Below are 24301 nucleotides of genomic sequence, written 5' to 3'. Positions count from 1 at the left end.
GTACGTTGAATACTAAACTTGGTAGGATACAATATTGTAATTTGCAGTTGCACTAACATTAGGTCGGCGAAGAAATGTGAAATAAAATGTATAGCACATTTGTTTTTTAAACCGGCAATATTACATTCAATTTTATAAACAACTTTTATAAACATTTACGAAAACAACATTTGGATTTTCTTCTTGTAATCCCATCGCATGATTGACGGAGAATATAAATAAGTAATAAAATAAAGAAAATCGTTTGATAAAAACTATAAATTATAATTAACTATTATAAAAATACTTTAAATATTAAAATTAAAACAAACATATTTGACCAATAAAGTGGCACATGTCCACTAATTATCATGATTATACTGCGCCAATAAAGTATCCTTACACTTTTAAAACTGGACCTTCGTCTATTCAATTGCTTGTAACTTTACTTCTTGAGGTCACATTGGATTCAATGTGGTGTCATAATGTGCAGGATTAGATAGTGCATCTATTAAAAAAACAATTTACCCCAATATTATTCAGTTTTGAAATTGTGATTATTTTTCCAAGTGTAAGGATACTTTATTGGCGCAGTATATTTGTTTTGATGAATCCAAGTGTGTGAAAAATTGGATCCAACACATAATAATGATAAAATTGGATGCCAGTGCTTTATGCCCAATATTTATTGGTCTCGCTATGAGTTTTAAAATATTGGACTCGACTACGGCTCGTCCAATATTTTAAAACTCATAGCTCGTATGGGCTCAATCGATCTTATTGTATATCAAAATTGTACACAGAAATATATTTGCACAATTATATCAATACAATAAATACAGTAACATTAAAAACAACATAATACAAACAAATAGAAAATGGAAATCTCTTCTATGACATGCGACATTCTAATCAACTTAAGTATTTTAAAAAGGCTTATAATCTGAAAAGCATCAGAAAAGCAGTAAATACGTATTATTGAATGATTCCGTAACTTACCTTCATGAGTACTCATCAATTTGTTAATACAATCAAGGTCTTTGCTCGTATAGACACACTGGTTGTCAATTCTGCTGCATGTAGCGTCATCGGTTTGCAACTACAAAGTCAGCTTGAATTTTTACATGCTCTTTTAAACGCCAGACCTGGTGCATGCGTATTTGGAATGTTAGAGTCACCGGAAATTGCGTGTAATAGTGAATAAGATAAGGACCTCGAAAAAAAACTGTACACGAGTAAAATAAATATACATTATTAACACAGTGGAACTGATATGCAAAATATCCTACATCCATCCAATTCGTGTCTTTTATTCGCATGTGTAATCGGAATATTAGAACCACCGGGAATCGCGTGTAAAGTGAATAAGATATAAGGCCCTCGGGGAAAAAAACTGTACACAAATAAAATAACCATAAAAAGTAGGTAATGTGGCTACGCATCTTGCATAAGAACAAATAAACACAATGGGGAACGATTTCTCGCTACAAGGGGAAGATGGATTAATCAAGCAAAAATGTTTGAATTATGTATCTACAATCCTACAAATGCATCTATTTACTGAATTAATGTAGAGTTTGCGAAATGTGGTTTAGAAGATTATAGAGGATTATCTGTGTGTGATCATGACGTAAAAAAATCAATTTTGAATATATCGCGCTGCGCTACAAGCAGGTTGCACTCATCTCCTGTGTATGTCTGCAATCAATATTGAATACAATATCGGTCATTTCAAAGATACTAATCTTACTGATCAGCATGATATCGTTTAATGCAGAGGTACCACGTGAACATACTAGTGCAGCGCGGTATAATCAAAAAAAAATTTCACCTGTTGCTATGGTAATTAATCTGATTATTACGTCATTTCGCCGGCGAATATGATAAGGAGATTATCGCTGGGTCTCGACATAATATTTGTTGAATGGTATCGCGAGTTTATTATGTTTATTCAAACGAAGCGCCTAAGGTAGAGTCTTTTGTCTTGAAGTGGGACTTGACCAAACAAAAGAGAGACATTTTGATGCAGTCGGTTTACAGGCTCATACACATGCCCTTCTTTTAAACGGCAATTGAAACACATGTCCCGAGCTTAAGCGACAAACAGGCCCGTTCCTAGGGATTTTGCCACCCTAGGCAAAGCCCCTCCCTGCCGCCCCACCAAAGCATACCGGAAAAGTGTTAAGGGGGTTACCCTATTTGTATACTGCCCACGACCGTTTTCCTTTTTCTTTTTATCCGCCCTCATTTTTTCTTCCCCTTTCTTTCTCCATTCCTGTTTTTTTTTTCGCCCCTTTGCGTTTGCCGCCCTAGGCAACCGCCTTATCTGGCCTAATGGTCGGAACGGCCCTGGCGACAAGACGCTGTTGGTGCAGTAACCAATGATACGTTCGCGTTCAAGTAAATGTGAGCAAGAAACCCAATCGATATTTCTAACGTTGCTGTTCCAGTTAAAATAAAACTTCATTTTGCAAACTCTCTATTAAGAAAGAATATATGGATTACCAATCCAATTGTGTTTACAATTATTCAAAAATAAATATACATCAGCTGAAACGGCAAGTTCATTTTTATTTCCTTTTTTATTATTATTATTATTATTATTATGATTATTATTATTATTATTATTATTATTATTATTATTATTATTATTATTATTATTATTATTATTATTATTATTATTATTATTATTGTTATTATTATTATTAGTTTTTGCCGTAAAATCGTGAAATTGTGAGACAAATTTGGAAGAAAAGTTACTTGATTCGACATTTTCATTGTTTAGGTATAAAACAATTGATATTTGTACTTCAATTGTGTAAATCAACGACAATTTTATCTTGTGTACTTTTTAACAATCGAAAATAATTCAAAATTTGGTTTTAAATAATCTTAAAAAAATAAAAAAATCTTTTAAAAAAACCACCTCATTCGTTTTAGAAACCGCCATGGGCTTTGAGACATAACAATTTGTTTTTAGCCTAATGGAATGAGACCCACCTTTTGAATGAAAGAGAAAGCTTAATCAAATCAGGCATGTCATTGACTTTGTATACACTCCATAAGATTTACTTTAATTTCATTAACATCATTATGCAAGCCTCCATTTTGATTAATTATTTCTGTCAATTTCCTTTTAGTCATTTGTTCAATATTTGTTTCCCGGAATTTGTTTTGAGTAGTTTTAAGAGCAGTCAAGGACAAAGTCATCTCAACAAGGTTATCATTTTTCACTTATCAGTAATACATTATCATTAGAGCTAGAGAGATTGCGATTTCCAAACGTCGTGATCGTACACCCGAGTATCATATGCAAATCACTCTCCTGTGACCAGTGATGACGGCGTAATGTCGAAAACGACCGATACAGACTCCGAATTTTCGACGCAGAATATTCGATGTAACATATCTACGTTATTTAATCTATTCCCGTGTTACATATCTATGTTATTAATCTATTCCCATTCTATTTCCAGTAATGTTTATGTTCTAACGAATGTTTGATGACATAAAATCGATAATTATGTTACGTAGAATATCTGGTAGAAATATATTATCCATTTTATCTCATCAAACATTCGTTACAACTTAAACATTACTGGGAATAGAATGGGAATAGATATAAATATGTTGCATCGAATATTCTACATCTATTGAAGAGTCTGTAGGGTCCTTTATTAAGCTAGTATTGACGATTTTGTACAGACGAAATGAACGTGCGGGTAACGTAGAAAATGCACAAAATGTGCCAGTTTTACAATATATATAAAAGGACAATACATTCAAGGATATTGACCATACATCTAAAATATCATTCATTTTATTTGTCGTTATAATAAAGTTGCAGCGATGTGTGAAAATTTGACTTTATTCATAGGTAAAGTTTGTCCATTGAAATGTGTGTGATATTGGCCGTATAAAAAGAGGTTGCGATTTTACTATGTGGGCAAACAACGGCGTATAAACGCACGGTGGACGTTGAAATTTACAAGTTGTACGGCTGTCACGCGGTGTATACGACGTGACTAATTTTCCCCACGAAAAAGTATAATTTTGAAAATTAAGTCATTCATGGAGTGGTCCTTAATCTACCGATATGTTAGGAATAAGCCTGTATAGACGCCCTCCTTTTGGTCACAAGTATTTAGAGTCATAAGAGGGCTAAATCGTTGTTCGAGTTTGTACAGCCTCAGGCGATACATACGTACTTTTATAACGCATGTATGAACGCACGCACCAACCGCGTACCGCGTATGGACTAGGCTATCACAATCTCTCTAATTAGATTATTCATTAGAAATATCCGTGAGTAGCATTAATCAATTCAACATGGTGTTACGATTCTATAAAGTCACGCGGTAGCTGTGAAAAGCAAGTTTCTAAAATAAACATTTCCAGCCCCGCGGGACTATAACTACACGAAATATTCAAACACTTTAGTCATTTTGTTCCATGAATAACAATAAACTCATAACCTTATGAATATACGCGAAAAGTGTGAATGTCAGTGGCGTAGCGTGGGTCATCATATTGGGGGGGCACCAACCATGATGGGGGGCGGTCTGATTAGGGGGGCACAAGCCGTTTTTCAGCCATTTTCCTATGAGATTCTTTAAAATTTGAGATCGATTGGGGCACGTGCCCCCCCCCCGTGCCCCTATGACGCTACGCCACTGAGTGTGATCTAATTATATTTTATTATTTGTAAATTAACACTCGAACGCAAATGCAGGTCATTAATATCTTACAATTGACCTCAAAGTCCGTAAATGTTCCAATCTCGCAAATAAATGACCCGCGTTTGCGTACCGTTTCTTAAAATGCAAACAAGCGCGCCTGCCGCGAGTAATAATAATTCTTCTAGCGCCGCCAACGACAGCAACTTCAGAAAGGAAGAAGAAGCAAATTTGCCAGTCTGGTGAAGTGCTTTGTTTTTGTTTGTTTGTTTTTTGCCCATATTTTTCAGTTCAAAAATACCCAATGACAATTGTAACGACTTATCCGTCACTTTTAAGGGATTTATGCACAGTTTTATTTTTTTTAATACTTTCGCTGAGATCACTGAATGGGCCTTTACTGGTACATCATCCAACCTGATAAAACAATAGTTTGCAGCCGGACCTAACAGTTTATAAATCATTTAGCATCATCAGATCATACAGATACAGAACCCTAATCATGTACATTACACCATCACCTGATTATTATCATCGCAGTAAGGATCACTGCCCGAGGCTCGTACAGGTAGACCGGACAATCGGAATTTCAAGCTAGTCCCAGATTTTCCACGAGAACAGAAATTGACTTAGACACTGGCTGTAGCTGATGCATGTGTGTAAGTCCCGTCATTGTGCTATGTAAATTGTGGAAGGAGTAGCATTTTTATTGAAAATCACATTTTAGCCATTGACCGGAAGTGGATGGCCTTTACAGAAATATACCTTAGCAATAAAATACATGAATACAAAACCCAACCAAGTCCATGGAAAGTGATTATGAGAAAAATAAAAAAATGTGTATCATTTTAATTCCTTCAGTTAGATTTACCTGGTAAATAGGGCAAATTTTACATGCAAATGAGTGGGTATTATGTATGACAATTAGCATTTAGGGGACTTCGTACCGTGAGGGGTCATTTTGTATTCCGGACTTCGGTGGTATTTTTAATCACATAGTAAGTGTATTCTTTACCCTTTGCTTTTAGTCTTTCTTCTTGTTTTATGCCCATTCAGCCTCATGTATGCGTTTGTACCACTTATTTCGTCATCACTGTTGCTATCACCTCAATTTAGAACGTCAGTCATTTTACCCTGATTGCGAGGACACTATAAAATGTGTGTAAAACCACCAAAGTCCTGAACTTGGGTGGTTTTTGGATTTCACATGCTCAATAGACGCACGTAGAGGGTGGATTTGTGTTATTCTTTTATACATATGATAGGCATAATAATGTATAAGCAACAATTTCCCATGCTTGACTCAATTTGGCCTTTGACTTAGGTGGGTTTTGTATTCAGGTATATTCAATTCTACAATGTACTAAGGAATTATGATAATACGAGGGCTCGCACCAGAGTTTAGCACCTTAACGATTGAGCTAACTCTTGTCGTTTTTTGATATGGAAAATTCTGTTCAAATTCTGAGGTTATGGCAATTGGTGGTGTGAGTCTGTAATTTCTAAAAAACAGGTTAGCTAGTTCAATATGCCCTATCAAATAAACTCAACTGGAACGGTATAACATTTGAAATGGCAGAAATATTGGTTCTAAGCTCTAAGTGAAAGAGGGACAGGTCTCTAGTTCGACTCCACAACCATTCATACTTATCGCCTGTTTTATTGTATTATCATGCGAATTGTCCCGTGGAATCTTATGGAAGGCAGGATTTTGTTTAAATGATAACGGGTGACGTAATATCGACTCAGTTGACGCAGTTGACAATTTCTTGATGTTTTGAAGAATAATGAGTGACAACTGGTAAACTCTTAACAATTTATACATTAAAGTTAATAACAGACATAAAGAATGTGGTTATTTCAATTTTATTAACTCAATACATACAAGATTTATTATGACTTTACACTACATCACAATTGTAAACATTTACAATATATTTATTTTGTCAACAATCATCCCATTAAACAAACATTTTCGTGTTTTATTATAGTTATTTACATTATTTGAACAGCATTGGTCAATATACAAGTACTTATTTCTTATATACATAATACACAAAGGATATACAAAACGACTGCATCTTGTCGTTGTGAATTCGGCATACAGCCGAATCCGGATTCGGCTTTTGTTAAGTCATGTTACGTATGCATTATTTTTTAATTAGAGAACAAGAGATCAATGCTTTACATAATAGAGGGCAACATATCAGTTTTTTTAACGGAGATCGGATGATAACAGCATTATACAAGTAATCAGAAGAGGAATGCATACAGGGTTAGCTAACGGTGCATCGCAGTACGGTCTACGATGTTAACCGTTAAAAAATTGATATGCTGCCCTCTATAGGTAAAACATTGATCCCTTGTTCTGTAATTCAAAAATAATGCATGCGTAACATGAATTTACCAAAAGCCGAATCCGGATTCGGCCGTCTGCCGAATTCATAGCGTTATGATGCATCATAAATACAACATGGTTCAACTATTTTATTATTTATTTCTTCTTGTTTTGTGTTTTATTTGGGGTTTTTTTCAATAAGGATTTGCGAAATATTATAAATGTTATAAATGATTTTAGCTACTGGTAGACAATGCGTATGGAACATGTTCAGTTCAACTTTATTTCAATAATTAAAAATCTTACATACAAAAGCACCACAAACGACATACTATTGGTTTAATATCTTATATGAAATATTACATACATCGTATATCAAAATTCTGGCATATGCATCTACCAGAGGACTGATGAATTTAGGTTTACAAAACTGTAGGTAATCACTAATCAGGTTTCCTTAGCGATATCAGACAATTGGCGCCTCGGTGGCCGCCGCTGTCCCTAATCTAATCCTATTGCAACTATTGTACATTTTGCGCTAGCGGTTAGCTACAAATCTTGGCGGTATAATGTAGTACTACTTCAAGAGACTACTTCTAGGTCCTAATTCCGTTATTCCGATATAGTTATTTCAGACTCACCCTGTATAAAAGAATATCAATGTGGCAAATGTGTTGCTGAGTAACCCATCTAACAGCATTTGTCATAAAATCTATGACTTTATAACTGCAGCTGACTTGATTTTAAACCTTACAATTTGTTGTGCCCGTCACTCAAGAAATCACGCGCGCGGTATCATGTCATTACCATCAGTGATACATCAGCCGCCGCACACACTAAAACTAATCCCATACGCACTACAGCATCCAACTCCTACCCGCTAACACACTCCCTCCCCAACCGCACTCCACCACACACAACCCACTCGCGCATTTACACAAATAACGTAATACGCGGATAGTCTCGCATGAATACACACCCCAAAACAGACACTCAGTACACAAGATCAACTTGAACCAACAGGAATGGCAATCATACCAAAAACACCTTTCCAAAATATATAGGCCTAATCCAAATTTTTGCGCATTATGTAGTAAACCTAGGCCTAAAATTCTTCATTCTGTACCATTCTTTGTGTCCGTCAAAATAGCAATCATGGAATTTCTATTCTGGAGGAGAGCTTGGCATTGTAATCGTAACACTCGCCTCTCACCACTGGGCCCGAGTTCGAATCACCCCGGGTAACCTACTGCAGTTTTCCTCCTACATTCTCAAATCGGACCTCTGTCCCATCCAATGACGTACCAGGCTCACTGAGATCTACAGAGGTCAGTCACCAGGCTATTGTCAATATTTAGCCTTAGTCGGATGTCCCTCGGCCCATTATGCGTCTCAAGACTATTAAACAGGTCGGAACAAAATGCGTGGCTTTTGAAGAACAATATATCGGGGCAATGACACTGTACCACACACTTTCAAGCATACAAACGCGCACACAGCAATTATGTACACAAAGGCATCGCCCGTACTCACGCCTCCATACACAATTTTTGAATATATCGCCCTTCACTACAAGCACTTTGCACTGATCACCTGTGTATGTGTGCAATCATTGAATACAACACTGCTCTCTTCAAAGATACTAATTGGTGCGAGTGATTAGCATGATATGAATATTCTATATAATTACGATCCATATCTTTATCCCTTATTACATGTTCTTTGACATTTTTGGTTCAATGCATAGGTACCACGTGAACGTATTAGTGTGGGGCGATATATTCAAAAAAAATGTTTTAACCTATTGCTATGACAGTTAATCCTGTTACATCATCAATCCTACGGCGAATTACTTATTTCAACACCTGTTGCGATTAATCAATCAATTAAGGCAACAGGTTCATAAATTCATATACTTACACACAAACACGCTGGACTCGAACACGCACACTAAACGCAACTGCTCATTTTGATATGTAGAAACACAGCCCTACACACCACATCAAACAGAAAGACAATTGGCACACCTAACCTGCGTAGCATTTCCAAACACAAACACGCACCCCAACGCACCACACATATAAACACACACCACAATCTGTCTCCGTCCAACTTCCTACCACGGCCCATCCCACCAACACCCACCCCATCCCTTCCCCCATCGTCGACACACATACTACACCACACCAAACACACATTCACCGCATCACACAACACGCAAACTGACAAACGTAAACAAACAACGGATATATTTATATTTCATGTTATTACTCTAATGTGCGTAAAAACTGTGCGCTCGGGTTTTTTTTAAGTAACTCCACCGGAGGGGAGTTTGGCGGAAGGAAGGAAAGAAGAAAGGAAGAAAGAAGATGAAGATTTCGATTTTTCGGGTGCAGTTTTGAACCCCGACCCGGGCCGATCGGGTGCTAGACAGACGAACGGCCATAGCGCAATGGGAGGTTATCTTGGCCGGCCAAACTTTCCGTGCCATCGGTGCTTTCGCATGATGTCGCAATCGCATCACGTGGGACACTTGCGCTCGCAGTTGCTTGCTTCTGTTCCGGGGGTCTTCTGTAGCTTCTAGTAACTATTGTCCATTTTGCGCTTCTGTTAGCTAGAAATCTGGGCGATATATTGTTTAGTGTTATTTCTACACAAGTCACGTGCCGCAGTCACGTGGTTTCATAGCCAATTGAAAACCATTATATAATTATATAGAATTCATAACCCAATCAGCGCTAGTTATTTCGAGCTTGTCGCTTGTTTGGTGACGAAGGAGCACAAACCGGCGTGGACCGAGGGGCAATGTTGTAGTGTTAGCCGCAACGAAAGACGAAATCACACCAGTATTTTGCTTTAATACCAACAAGCATACATTACTGAGCAGAAAAGCAGATCATAGCAATGCACACATCCGCGCTTAACACACCTGAAACACACCCCAACTATCGCCCTTTCATACGTCTCACACCCCACGCACACTTCTCACGCGCGCCCACCCTACATCCCCCTCACACACGAATTACTTTGTCCGAAAAAAATCAAATGAAAACATACTTTTCATAAATAGAATACAATTCAACGCTATGTAAAACAATGAAAGAAACTAGACTATCATTATGTTTTATTGTACAATCAACATTCGTTTGACACTGATTTTATCTAAAGATCGAATCTTGTTGAAGCCTTCTGGATGTTTTGATATTGAACCAGCGAGTACATCAAGTAATGATTAACCTAAAAACATAGACCTTACAACGCAGTGGATTTAAGCAGGATTTAATTTTCACGAACACGACCAATAAGACCTTGTAAGGTATTGCGATAAAATACTCTCTGTAATTGTGTTTCCCATTGTTAATACCTAACTTTAGAGACGGTTTGTATATTTTAAGGTGCAAAATTAACAATTAGACGCGCAGTTTTACCGACGCGATCAGAAGCTCAATCATCTCGACACTCGTAAACAAGCCGTGCCCAAGTTTGATTGACAGATGACGTCAGACGCAAACTAGGGTTTTAATCCTGTCTTAATTATTATTAGGAATTGGTAAAAGGGAATGGTAAGGTATTGATATGTATACAAAATCATGGTTGTACGACAGCAGCAACAATGAGTACATCCTCAAACATACACACATTACATAATTAAAACTCTTCATCACACCCTGTCTGTCGATATCACATGTTTTGTACACTCGTATTTACAGACAACATAATATTCCTCGACCCGGAGGACAAGACAGGTAGAAAACAAGTGTTCATTTGCCTGCACTGCAAATGCCTCAGAACACCAAGGACGCGTTCCGGATTTATCTGAAGTAGAAAATCTTTTGATAGCGTGTTCAAATGTAAGAAATGAAATCAAAACCACGTTCAATTGTATAGAAACCGGCTCCAACCGGACGGAACAGTTGACCGCCTGTCGAGTTTTGATTTCATCCCTAACAGAATATTGAACATATCGGACGCGTTCTTGGGGTATTCAAATTTGGTCAGATTAAAATAAAATTGAACATCTCCAGAAAGCGTCCGAGTGTGCAAGCAGAATCTTCAACCCACAAAGATTTGGACAAAGTAAATTGGTGTGATTCCTTGGCTGAATCAGAAGATCTTCCTCTTGAACACTCCAGAAATCCAGAACGCGTCCGAAGCGTTCTGTGAAATGTGCAGTATGTCACTTTTGAATGACGATATTGCGGCATTTTATCCCAGTGGATATAAATAAAACAAGCCCCAACTCTACCCACATAGAAAGCCGCGTTGATAATATTCATATAGCCTATTGTTTGACTTTCTAAAATATTCATCTTGTGACTTATCATTATTTGTAACATGTTGTTAGGATGACGTATTAAACATACAACTAATAATCAATATTGAAGGAAAGTTTCTGTGACATTAATTAAACTCACCGTGACAAATTAGTAGTACTATAAACTCACCGTATCCGGACGTATGAGAAGACACACACGACGGCACATTATTGGACAAAATTGGTGGTATAATTTACATAATAGAATTCATCCAATTCAGTATCAGCCTTCCCAAGTACAAATCCAGTATTTTTACACACAGCTGCTCTGATTTACATTGGGGTGCAGCAAAAAAGTAACAATACCGGCATCTGCTGCATTTGTCTATACTGCTTGTGTACTTAGGGAACACACTGATTAAAAAAACCCTCCCGAATCAAAAGACAGGATCAACTTTAACATTTATTGACCATACTGCGTTTTAACCCAAAAGGACATCCACAAATGCTGATTTATATTTTTGTTTCTCCACTGTTCCTTCTAGTCTCATCCGTGAATCCAGCATTTGTACCAACAGTCCCTGGTCCATTTAAGTGTACATGCTCACGTGACTGGTGTAAAAGAGGTTTTGCTTTGCCCAAATTTTCTCCATCTTCCAATGTTTCTGGTAAATCACGATCCATTGTTTCAGGCAGGAGTAACGTAACCAAGCCAGCCACCAACGACAATACACCGAATATACTGAGAGGTATATATTTACTTTTTCCGTCTTGATCCTGTATACATCATAACAATAAAGTATGATTTGTATTAGACATTCTTAAACACTCGAGAAGAAAGGGAATCCTGCAATCTGATTGGTTCTTAGCCGTGTGGTATGACATGATATAACACGGCAGGGGCGTAGCCAGCTTTCTTGGTCGGGGGGGGGGGGCAAAATAAAATTTTGGGGGCACAGACGAAAAATATTGCAGTTACATCATACAATACATAGAGACTGTATGTCTTCGAGCTTCCTGAAAAAGGCCTTATTGTGATGACGTGCGCGAAAAAATGTTATTTTACACACATTCGCCCATTATCCGGCTAAAAAAGGGCTTTATTGTCACAATGTGCGCGCGTAGCGCGGAAAAATATTGTATTTTACACTATTTTGGCCCTGAATTTTGCTAGAAAAGGGCTCCTTGCCCTTTTCTTTTCCTTTGCCTTCCTGATTTTCTCTTTCATTTTTTTTGTCAGAGGGGCACTTTTTCTTTCATTTTTTTGTCAGGGGGGCACTCTGCCCCCCTTCCCCCGCTGGCTACGCTACTGTAACACGGTTCAGCGCATGCGAGTCGACGCGATACTCATACTCGCTATTTGAACCAATCAGGGGCGCATAGTAACAATGGGACTGATCGATTCTAAGCCCCAGGTAATTCCTTGTAAAATACTCGGTTATACTTATGATTAATATCTTTATTTGAATTGAGGTGTTAAAGAATGAGAAGAAATGTATTGTTTTAGCCACTGTCGTGCATCTATCGTCTCATATAACACGGGCGATACCATTATTTTTGGTGTAAAACAACTTGGATTTATTTCTATAAAGCGGTTTTGATATGAGAAGCTAATACAAAAATAATTAGCATAACAATACCCCCATGGGACAGTACATTGTTCCGGTTGTGGTTAACACAAGTCACCACATTTAAGACACCACCTAAACGAAACATATCTCGGGCGATAAAGTTTTCTTGGGTAATGAGAAACATAATGAGATTTCTTCTGATACTAAAATCTCAGTTTTGATGCAAAAAATGGAAGCTGAGGCTGTCGTTCGAGTCACATCCTTTTACCACAAGGAAAACGATTCTCTGTGACAATATTCGCAAACAAATTTATTAAGAATAATCACCTCTTTTGTCATCTGCATCATTTTTTTACATTTGCTTCTCACGCTTATGTTTTTAACATCAGCAATTACATTATAAATAGCGTACAATTGCAACTAAAACGTATTTCTATCTTACCAAGTAGAGTATGAAAGGAGCTACCATGCTACCAACGCGCCCCCACAATGATGCGATGCCAAAACCAGCATTTCTGAAATTATGATCAACAGAATACAGTAAACAAGCATGACAATAATGACGACAATATAGATTATAACACGTATCGATCGCACTTGTCTTTTGTTTATTTAAATGGCAGCAAAAAGAATGTTAAAAGGCAAACATTATTGAAACTCATAATGACAATGATGACGACAATATAGAAATCACTAAAATGATCATATGAGTCATTCTACAAGCTGAAGTTAAAATGACCATATCAATCATTTTAATGCAGTTAGAGCGCTATGTGTTTAATGAGACTGGGTTGAGATTATAGTACGTTTCGTTTTTTATTTTCTTTAAATGGGCGCAAAAAGAAGGTTAATAAAATTGGAACTCAAGACATAATGCATCTTTATATCTATTAATTAACACCTTCGAAACCAGGAACTGTACGCCACTTTGCCATAGACTGAAGTGGTTATTAATTGTTACAATGTCGTAAAAGTGGTATATATCAACATCATATCAACATATGATTGGCCCCTGGTTCTCGGATCAAAGTGTTACATCCCAGCCCACCCCACCCCACCAATGCGCTCAAAGCACGAGAAAATTTGCCATTTTAATTCCGAAATGGGGGTAACCTGGCCAAAGGAAGACGGATATTACAAATGTACAAATTATTCTAAATTTCTTCTTCTTTTTTGTTAATTTTTAAAAGTTTGGCTCTCTAGATCGTGGCCCTGTACCCGGGCCCACAGTTACCTAAAGTAATGCTTAGATACTCAATTTGCGAAATAATTTACAATGTTTTCTGATTATGTTAGTAAGAGATTGATATTAGAGAGATTGCGATTTCCAAACGTACGTATCATACGCCCGTAGATCTATTCAAAATCCCGTCACAGAAGAGTGATTTTGAATAGATTTACGGGGGTATGATACGCCCGGATGATACTGCATCAGTATAATAGAGAGGTTTCGATTTCCAAACGTACGTATCATACGCACGTATATCTATTCAAAATCACTCTCCTGTGACGGAATTTTGAATAAATAGTACGGGCGTACGTTGGAAATCGAAATCTCTCTATTAATTATTGTTACAATATCGTAAAAGTGGTAGAGGGAGGAGGGGCAGACAGGCCTTGACAAAATTATTTCATGGTGAAATCAGGAAAATTCTGTTAAATCAACCCATTTATCAGCAAACCTCACAATCACCTCATTACCCCATTGGAACAAACAGACTGATTACGACGTAACCCAGGACCAGAACAAATGACGTTACCTTACAACAGTTGGAAAGATTTCGGTACCGTAGACAAAAGCAATTCCAAAACTACTTGTTATGCAAAACTTTCCTAGCATGGCGGCTGTCACAATGGCTGCATGCAGATCTGTTCCGTCAGCTGAATTGAAAAAAGGAAATAACAAATACAAATTTAGTGAACGCACACATTCAGCCAGACGAGAGACACAATTTGGGTATGCAATACGCCGGGGCAATACGATACCTGTCATACCTAGACGAGAGACACCATTTGGGTATGCAATACGATACCTGTCATACCTAGACGAGAGACACCATTTGGATATGATCCCCAAGTAATGTGTGATGTACCCTGTATAATTGTGTGTCATGAAATAGGGGAAGTTACCTTTCTAATCATGCAATAGTTTGTTTATTATTACATCTAGGGGAAAACCCAGATGAATGCAATAACAACATCATTTATCAAGACTATTTATGTCAAGGGGAAATCCCTGAGACTGTAAAGAAAGATGATGACATCATGGGAAAAACCCACAGGAAGTGATGTAATGTTAAAGGTGAATGTCTATGATTAGAACATTGGGAAAACCCCAGATGGGGGATATAACACAATGTTAACAGTAATTCTAGGCAGACCTGTATCGATTTGATTGTAATGTGAATGGATGTAGCTACAGCTCTCAAAAAGAGAGTATTTAATGTTAACCAGTTATTCTGGATACTCAGGGAGTATTTCAAAGTGTGGCCTAAAGATTCCTACAGTGCTACAAGTTCAGCCTTGCCTGAAATATGGTTATTTCAAAGCTACGAAAATGGACCAAAGTAAGACATCAGGGTCTACTGCGGATTGTAGAGGCGACTTTATGAAATTATGTTACAATTATTATCATCTGGATACAGATCTGACAGGCTGCAATAGCCTTATTATTGTCACAGTTGATAGTGTTGATCTGGGCTATGCTTACAGTCCAATTCCTTGAAAGAAAGGAAATTACAAACCAGAAATATTTTATGTAGTCGAAGTACTACTATTTACCAGTGTTGTCGGAGAAGATCTAGAATACGTCAAAGAACGTTATTCTTCCAAGAAAGGAAATATGTTCTTCTGTCGACTTGCTGAAGTCTGGTATTTTGATTCAACGCAACTGTCAAAATAAGTGGGGACAACTGCATCGCAGTCCTGCTTCCTGAAGATATTGTGTGAAAGGTGGAAATAGCACACTGCAAAAACAAGTGTTTATATTTAAACACCATATTGTGTTTATCAGAGCAACACTTAATAAACACATAATTCATGTTAATGGTCTAACACTAATGTTAATTTTTCTAACACTAATGTTCATAAATTAACACTTGGTGTTATATTACAAACATTAGTGTTTGTAATATAACACCAAGTGTTAATTTATGAACATTAGTGTTAGACCATTAACATGAATTATGTGTTTATTAAGTGTTGCTCTGATAAACACAATATGGTGTTTAAATATAAACACTTGTTTTTGCAGTGCACCAAGTTTGGAGAAAGCAGCGCAAGGAGCTAAATTTGGAGAACTGCGCAAGGAGTTTAGCATAGGAGAACGGCGCAAGGAGTTTAGCATAGGAGGACGGCGCAAGGAGTTTAGTATAGGAGAATTGCGCAAGGAGTTGTAAACGTGTTTGGAGAACACCATTTTCGTGTAAGGATTTTATACGCAAGGAGTTATCAATGCAAGTGTACAAAGGACTTCGCTGATTGTCGCAGGACAAGTGAATAGGGATATATTACATCAGTCGTCCAGAACATTACAAGAACTTTATGATCACCAAGAAGAAGAATGCTGGCTAAGTACAAAATAGATAAAGAGTGATTATATTTGATTAATGTATATGTGCATTTGTAGTCATTATATTGTACCAAACGAAACTTGCTTTCAATTAAAGACTTAGATTTTGTTAGCTTAAACGAACAGTGTATTTGTGTTGTGCATTCGTGTGAGTTCGGGTAAAAGGTGATTTTGGCCTTGAGTCAAGTACGACTCGTAACAAAATGGATACCTAAATGGATCACGCCTAGACGAGAGACACCATTTGGGTACGATACCCAAGTAATGCGATACCTAAATGGGTCATACCTAGACGAGAGACACCATTTGGGTATGATACCCAAGTATTGCGATACCTAAATGGGTCATACCTAGACGAGAGACACCATTTGGGTACAATACTCAAATGGGTCGATGCCATCTATGGTTCAAAGCGGAGGTATCGCGTTAACGTACTAGTACAGTGCGACATATTCAAAAATTATGTAATCCCATATCAATGCATGTCTTGAAATCAGACCACACGCGCGCACCCAGTCAGATTTGCGTTATTTTTCCATTTTTATTATTGGATCTTCTCGAGGTCACAGGTTTTGAGTTGACGCTCCCATTTGAGGGCACGAACCACTATAGTTGAAAACCCTGGTTCAGTTTAGATGAAGTGTTTGTTTCTTGCACAGATTGTCATTGACTTCTTCTCATTTTAGTATCAAAATTTCGCTTCTTTGATCGCGTTGGAACGTTTTGAATAACAGACCCCGTCATCTATCAATAGTATTGATAATCACTCCTTGCAAAAAAAATTAGAAACAGTTTTAGCAATGTGTATGGTAAGCTTTTCAAGCTTTCACAGATGAAGAGATGTGCAATGAAAGTTGGAGACTCAATCAATTATTGGGCATACCTGTTTTCTTCGGCATCAATGCTGTTACAATACAACCAATACCTGCTCCAAGCAGAAAAACGGACATAGAGGGCCGCCTTCCCCACCTGCAATAGAACACAGCCAATTGCAAAGTATACTGATGTAAATAGAAGTCGCTGGAATCGAATTATTCGTTTTTAAAGATAGGGACCCGACACTTAGCCCGTCCTATTATGATGATAAGCTTATTATTTATAGGCTAATAAATACGTATCACTTGTTGGGATGAACGCGTACTGAGATGTTGATGTGTCTAATGCACAAGCCCAAAAGGGGGAGTGCATTAGACGCATCAACATCTCAGTACAAGTACATTATTTTGTACAATTTCTGGAGCAACAATAATACAAATTTATTAACCTATTTCAAACACAACTAAAAAAATCCGTTATTTTTGCTATTTTGTTATAAATATTACTAAAAATGATGGAAAATGCAAGCATATATAAATGCATCCACCCGCAAGAAAAATGAACGCGTCCAAAAGCCCTGCGCGTACTACTGACGCGGACTGCGCTCCCGTGCAATTATACAATATTTATGCACGGCTAGTAATTTATTAACGTTTACTCTGATTGGTTCTCACTATCTAGGCGTGTATAAAAAGGTGTTAAGCTTGGTCGTACGAGGATCGAAGAGTATTTTAACCATGCGTTAAACAAACGAAGTCAAGGCACTAACGAGAAACGAATTGGACCGTATTTTGCAATTGGCATAATTTTTAAGACGCCTTTTACTCCCATTTTTATGTTTGTTGAGACATGCCAAATATCCGGCGTGACCTTTTAAATTATTACATCTGGGACAGGCGGCGAGTGGCATGATCGAGCCGGCAACATGTGAAACCGCCCGGCCGTATAGCATTTTCCCTATACTCGGTTAGTTTTGTGGGGTTCATTATCGAACCCCAACGGTTTTAGATTGTATCTATATTATTTATTAACATAGGCCTGTTTGTTTGTGATATTTCAAGCGTTTTAAAATTTCAAAATAATCCCATTCAATTACACGGTTGACGATGGAAATTTACTGAATTTAGAGAATGCACGTCATTCACCACCTGATCTGGGACAGATATCTTTATTAATGTGCTCGTTCAATAACAAAATAATTATTTTACTCCATCTCCTGCCCGAGGTAAGGCCTCGATACGCCATTTTATATTCAATACCATGTATGCTATAATGCAATCAGAGAAGTCATTCATAGCGTAATTAAAATACATGTATCTTTTATTAAAAGATATGATATGTTAATGATGTAATAAAACAGGCAATAAACTTTGATTACGGATACGGTTTACTACATGTAAACCTAATATTCGGTAGCGAATTCCTTCTCGCCTGCCTCTTTGAACCTATAGTTCATGTTTATACTCCAACCACGTTTTGTTGTTTTATAATATTTTGACTTTAAAAATTAGTAGCAGGAGTTCAATTCAATCCTGACATTCCAGGCTCATAAACATGTAAGGTATGTTATAATATTATGTTGGTGAAGTCGTATCATCCATGTAGAATTCCGAAGTTTTGAATTTATCTACAAAATCAATTGTTGAATTCTTCCCCCGAAGCAATCAGTGGCGCAGATTATTTATTGTACAAATGCGCGTTTCGCGAACAATTGTGCCATTTTGAAGCTAAAATTATGAAATATGGTGCAAAAGTAGAAATTCGCGAGAAGTGCACAAAGATTTGTACTTTTGGGGTTAAAATGGCCAAATATTTTGGTCAGAAACCCACATACAGACGTCAATATTGGGGAGGGGAATGATTGTATGGACCATCCCCCTGGCAGCCCCCCCCCCCCCTCCGGATCAACGCCTAAGGAGCTATAGAAAAGGGGCCACTTGTTATATTTCATAAAACAACAGTTACGGTGATTTTATGACAATATTATGTACATTAGATGTAGAAAACTCCATGTGCCCAACGCATGTGAATATGGATATAACTATTTCAAGTCAGGAGTCAGGAGTAAACATGAGGGGGGAAAGGGTCGCCATAAGACCCCTTAAAAATCTGGTGAATAAAAATAAATGAATAATAAATAAAGTACAACTTACCAGATCATGGTGAAGGCTATAACAATGTATGCTGGAATTTCTACTAAACCTATGAGGAAGAAATTAAGATATTTATTTCCGGCTAAACTGGAGCTGTACAACGATAACCCATAGTAAACCATACTATTGACCAACCTGGAATGAAAAAAATTACGGTATATCACTTTAGCGATGAAATCAAAATTGACCGGTTACCGGCGGTTGTACCGCGTTCCATTGTTTAAAATAGAAACCGGTTCCAACCTGACGGAATCGCCCGGAATCGGCGATCGACCACCGGTCGAGCTTTAATTTCCCTTATAACAAAACACAAAATAATGAACACAGATTTCTTGATTTTTATTGTACGTTTCTATCCTTACAATGAATTAATCTACTAATGTGGTAAATATTTCTTAAGTTATTCTATACATGCTGTATCAACATGATTATTCTCCCTCTGCATCTTCCAGTGATTGTGAACCAGACTGCCACACCAAAATGTCAATATATGATCCACCTATAAAGGGTTGAACAAAACTAACTTGTGGTCATTTCACGATGATCCTGTGTTGGCATTGGGTAGAATCATGCTTCTCAACAAACAGTAAATATGATGGAGAACACGGATCATTTTGAGACAGCCTGTATTTCCGCAAAATAAATATTGATATCTAAAATATTTATGGATATCTAAAATATTTTGTTTTGTTACCAAATCTTTATTTTATTTATTTGAGCTGTCTGTCACGAAACTTCTTTTAAAATATCTACTTTCGCATAACCCCATACCATGCATAGATTCCCTAAGAATAATGTTTTAATATAGGCCTACTAAACACATCAATCAAAGTATACTCTTTAACATTTATTACAACAGAAGGAGTGATCATAAAATGTGACCTGCTACCACGAAATGAGCGTAAAGTCACAAGTTGGTAGTTTCGAGACGCCCTGGCTACTGCGTTGGTGTTCTTTGTTTGCCGCGCACCTGTTCAAGTCAGTAGTATATGTCTATGTCCTTTGTGAATGGGGGAACAATGGGCCATTCACGAAGGACATACTACGAGCTTGTACGGGTGCACGGTAAACAAAGAGCATCAACTCGGTCAACCAGGATGTCTCGAAACTACCAACTTGCGACTTTACGCTCATTATGTGGTAGCAGGACAAAATGTCAAATTGACAGTTTTCAAAATAAAGTAGATAAAACTCATAACATACAGTAATGGTAACACACGTTATATCATAATACCAAGTTTATCCCTGTCATGAGAGTCAAAACAAACTCAAGTAAGTTACGAGTTTATTACTTTTATCATGGCAAAATATTTCAAAACCAGAAAGAGACATTTGTTTTGTTATAAATCCAGACCTTCTGCAGAGCAAACAGGTGTTATTTTTTCCTCTCAAAATTTGCACCCCATCCCCATTATGCGAACAAAATCGATATAAAAGTAGGTGATGTCTTTAACCCTAACACTGAACACTGCTTTTTGCTATCGGAAGAACGGATCGGAGAAACGAATTAGGAGAGAAGCTGAACAAAGAAGTCTCTTGGCACCCCGGGATTCGAACCTTAGACTCCTCGGATGTCAAGCACAGGATCACCTTCGGGTAGCCATGGCCCGGCCAGCGATTCCCTGAGCATATAGCACTTAGGTTGATTGCGTCATCGCATCACCTGTGATTCATGCATGCGCAGTGGATATCCTAGTGGTAATCTGTGGTAATTTTGGGTGTTAAAGGAACACTTACCATGCATAAAACATGACAACAGAATTCTTGCACAAATTTGGTGTTTTAAATAAATCCAAAAATGTGGTTTTATGTTCTGAGATAGCCTTGTCATCCGCAAAAGTAGCAAATGTGATTTCTCCATCGGCCTCGCCAGTGATGACGCGTTCTGTACTAACTTGATTGGCGGGAACTCGACCATCTGATGTGATAATCTCATGATTTCTGTGATCTACAAACAAACAAAAATAAACAAACTACGCTAAATATAACGGGGAACAATATAATAGCATAAAATGGTCCCTGAGACGGATTCGACGATATAATTCTGCATTCAATATTTTACATTCAGAAATTCACAGCGGGTCTGTAAAGGACCTCAAGATATTCTAGGATAAACTTATTGACCATTGTTCGCTGACTGAAAATTAAATCCCTTAGTCCCCAACTGTTAATTTCAGAACTTAGTAAATGGATAGAAAATTTGCAACTTTAATGCTGAAATGAAATGGGGGCAAAATGAGGACAATGAGGACGACGAATAATTGCAAATGTACAACTTATTCTAAATTTCTTACTCTTTTTTGTTAATTTTTTCTTTGATCATTTTTTTCTCTCCAAAGTTTTGGCCTCCAGATCGTGGTCTCTGTACCGGGCTCACTGTGCCCAGTGGTAAATCCGGCTCTGACACCACTTATTGATCTCGCGCGGGACATTTGATTGTTGCAATGAATGTGTGGTTTCTAAAAGAAACCTCTAATTAGTTACACAATGTATAAAATCATTTACACTGTTTTCTGATGAGAATGTTAGTAGGAGATTGATATCAGAGAGGTTACGATTTCCAAACGTACGTATCGTACACCCGTATCTATTCAAATCCCGTCACAGGAGACTGATTTTGAATTGATACAAGGGCGTACGATACGTACATTTGGAAATCGCAACCTCTCTGTATTGTCGTAACTCATGCCTACCTTCTATTGCAAGAAACCTATCTGGTGGCTGGATATTATTAAATTTGGCTATTCTCTTCAAAACCTTTTCAGCTTTGTCATATTTTCCGTTTTGTACGAGCCATCTGACTGATTCCATTAGTAACCTGATAGAAAGAAGGACATTTTATCAATTATATAACAACAACATATTATAGAGCCTTTTAGCTTCAAGAGCGCACACCCTAGATATTCCACAAATGACCATCGCAACCAGGATCAGCTAACCGAGTTTCGTACGAGTTACAACGAGACAATTAATTAGCAGTGGAATTTCAAGCTTACTTTTAAGTAAGTACTTTTATTATTAAAATAACCAAACAGACCAAAGTGTTGAAGTTGCCCTAAGAGGGCTGTCATTTTATTTCGAATTGGGGTTATAAACAGATGAATATACTGGGGGTGTACACCACAAATAGAAGGGTTATAAATTATGAATATTAACATTTTCGGGAGCGCTACGGGCGCATTCTTTACACTTTTCATTAAATTTGTGCACAATCTTTACTTATAATCAAACTTTCGCGCGCTGCGTGGCATTCATCACATTTACAATCAAAATGTTTGCGCAATCCGCGCACATTTTTTTCCATCAAGTACACAGCTGCACACATTTTTGACCATTTCTGACCAAATTGTAGGTATTGTGTGGAAAGGGGGTCATAATATTTTTAGCCCAATATAGGGGGGTCATAAAAATTTACTCCGGTCGCCGACATATTGATGAATCCCCTGAAAAATGACGGCCCAAATGTAGCCAGTTTCGTTGCAAAGCCCATTGTCTCTGTTTCATGTTATAGGCGCGGCGTGTATGTGACCAGGTTGCGTGTATGTTATGATTACCCCTCCACATGAATGTGAACAACAGACTTTCTTATCTAGGTCAGAGCTACATTCGGGTTTATTTTCAACTATTTGGATCACGCAAATTGCACTTTAAACATTTAATTCCCACATGTTTTATCGGATGTTACGGAGATGTTGTAAATAATATGAACGCAATAATGATTGACGAAGCTTAAGTCTACATATTGGGCTATTCCAGAAAATAGATGCACACCCCTTATAGAGAAGCTTGGATTTCCAGACTTTTTGTCCAGTCGTAATTGTTGGAAATCCGGACTTTTAGAGTATCCAAAGGAGTAGAAATCTAGCAGAATATAGTTTAACTCGGAAATCCTCAATTTCAGAACTCATTTTGGACATTTCCGTGATTTATCTATTCATTTAAAACATGTTAATTGCATTTCCAAGTTTTTTCTAGTAACTTTGGCAACTGGAATTCCAGTCATTTGCAGAAGGCAAACTTGGAAATCCAGACATTTCTTTTGTTGAAAATTTGGGTGTGAATTTATTTTCTGGAATAGCCCATTTTCAAAGCAACATATGTCTTTCTATTCCCATGGAAAGGGATAAATGTAAGAAAAAAAACAAAGGTGTTTACAGAATATGGTCAGTGCTTCATTCGGATCACGCGAATTGCACTTTAAACATTGAATATAGTCTAAGAACATTTAATTCCCACATGTTTTTATTGGATGTTGTAAATAATATGAACGCAATAATGATTGACGAAGCCTACATATATGTAGGCTATTTTCAAAGCAACATATGTAAAATAGATAAATGTGAAAAGATATGTGACGTGGTATATCGAAAGGAGACACTTTTAGGCAGGATCGTAAATGGAGAAATAGCAAAAATCTACCTGGGGGGATTTTGATATAAAATTGGATCGATTGAGCCCATATTTATTGGTCGAGCTATGAGTTTTAAAATATTGGACGAGACGTAGTCGATTCCAATATTTTAAAACTCATAGCGAGACCAATAGATATTGGGCGTAAAGCATCCAATTTTATCATTATTATGTGTTGGATCCAATATTATAACAACTTGGATCCATCAAAACATAATAATGTCACAATTTGAGTTTGTTGCAAATTTGTGATGTTAATAATGTTAAAAATATTGTCTGATAGATTCAGACCAGAATATAACTGCCATCTTGTATTTTATTTTTTCTGACATTTTTCAAGATTATTCTTACTCTCAACATAGTCAATAATATTTTTAAAGGCCGATATCTCAGTTTCCAATTTTATAGTACCATAACTTACGATCTTAATATCCTCGCTTAGGAATGTCCGATTTCATTGGAGAAACGGCGTTGTGGAGCAAAATATCTCTATATTTAAGATTATGTAAAACACTCAAAATGAATAACCTGT

General features: G+C 37.2%; 1 protein-coding gene across 1 annotated transcript in view; it reads right to left on the bottom strand.

The window, feature by feature from the left end:
• Positions 1 to 6899: 6899 nt before the first annotated feature.
• Positions 6900 to 24301, bottom strand: part of LOC140155365 (organic cation transporter protein-like) — a 46981-nt gene continuing 29579 nt past the window's right edge. Inside the window, exons 5-11 of the mRNA XM_072178181.1 lie at positions 22053 to 22177; positions 21097 to 21307; positions 19360 to 19494; positions 17274 to 17359; positions 14580 to 14700; positions 13262 to 13334; positions 6900 to 12025 (exon numbers count right to left, since the gene is read on the bottom strand). Of these exons, the coding sequence (XP_072034282.1) occupies positions 11762 to 12025; positions 13262 to 13334; positions 14580 to 14700; positions 17274 to 17359; positions 19360 to 19494; positions 21097 to 21307; positions 22053 to 22177 (1015 nt within the window). The 3' untranslated portion in view covers positions 6900 to 11761. The remainder of the gene's footprint in view (positions 12026 to 13261; positions 13335 to 14579; positions 14701 to 17273; positions 17360 to 19359; positions 19495 to 21096; positions 21308 to 22052; positions 22178 to 24301) is intronic.

This window comes from Amphiura filiformis, chromosome 6 (genome assembly GCF_039555335.1).
Source record: "Amphiura filiformis chromosome 6, Afil_fr2py, whole genome shotgun sequence".
NCBI lineage: Eukaryota > Metazoa > Echinodermata > Ophiuroidea > Amphilepidida > Amphiuridae > Amphiura > Amphiura filiformis.
Note: the sequence above shows the minus strand (reverse complement) of the source record. Positions and strands in the feature narration are given on the sequence as shown.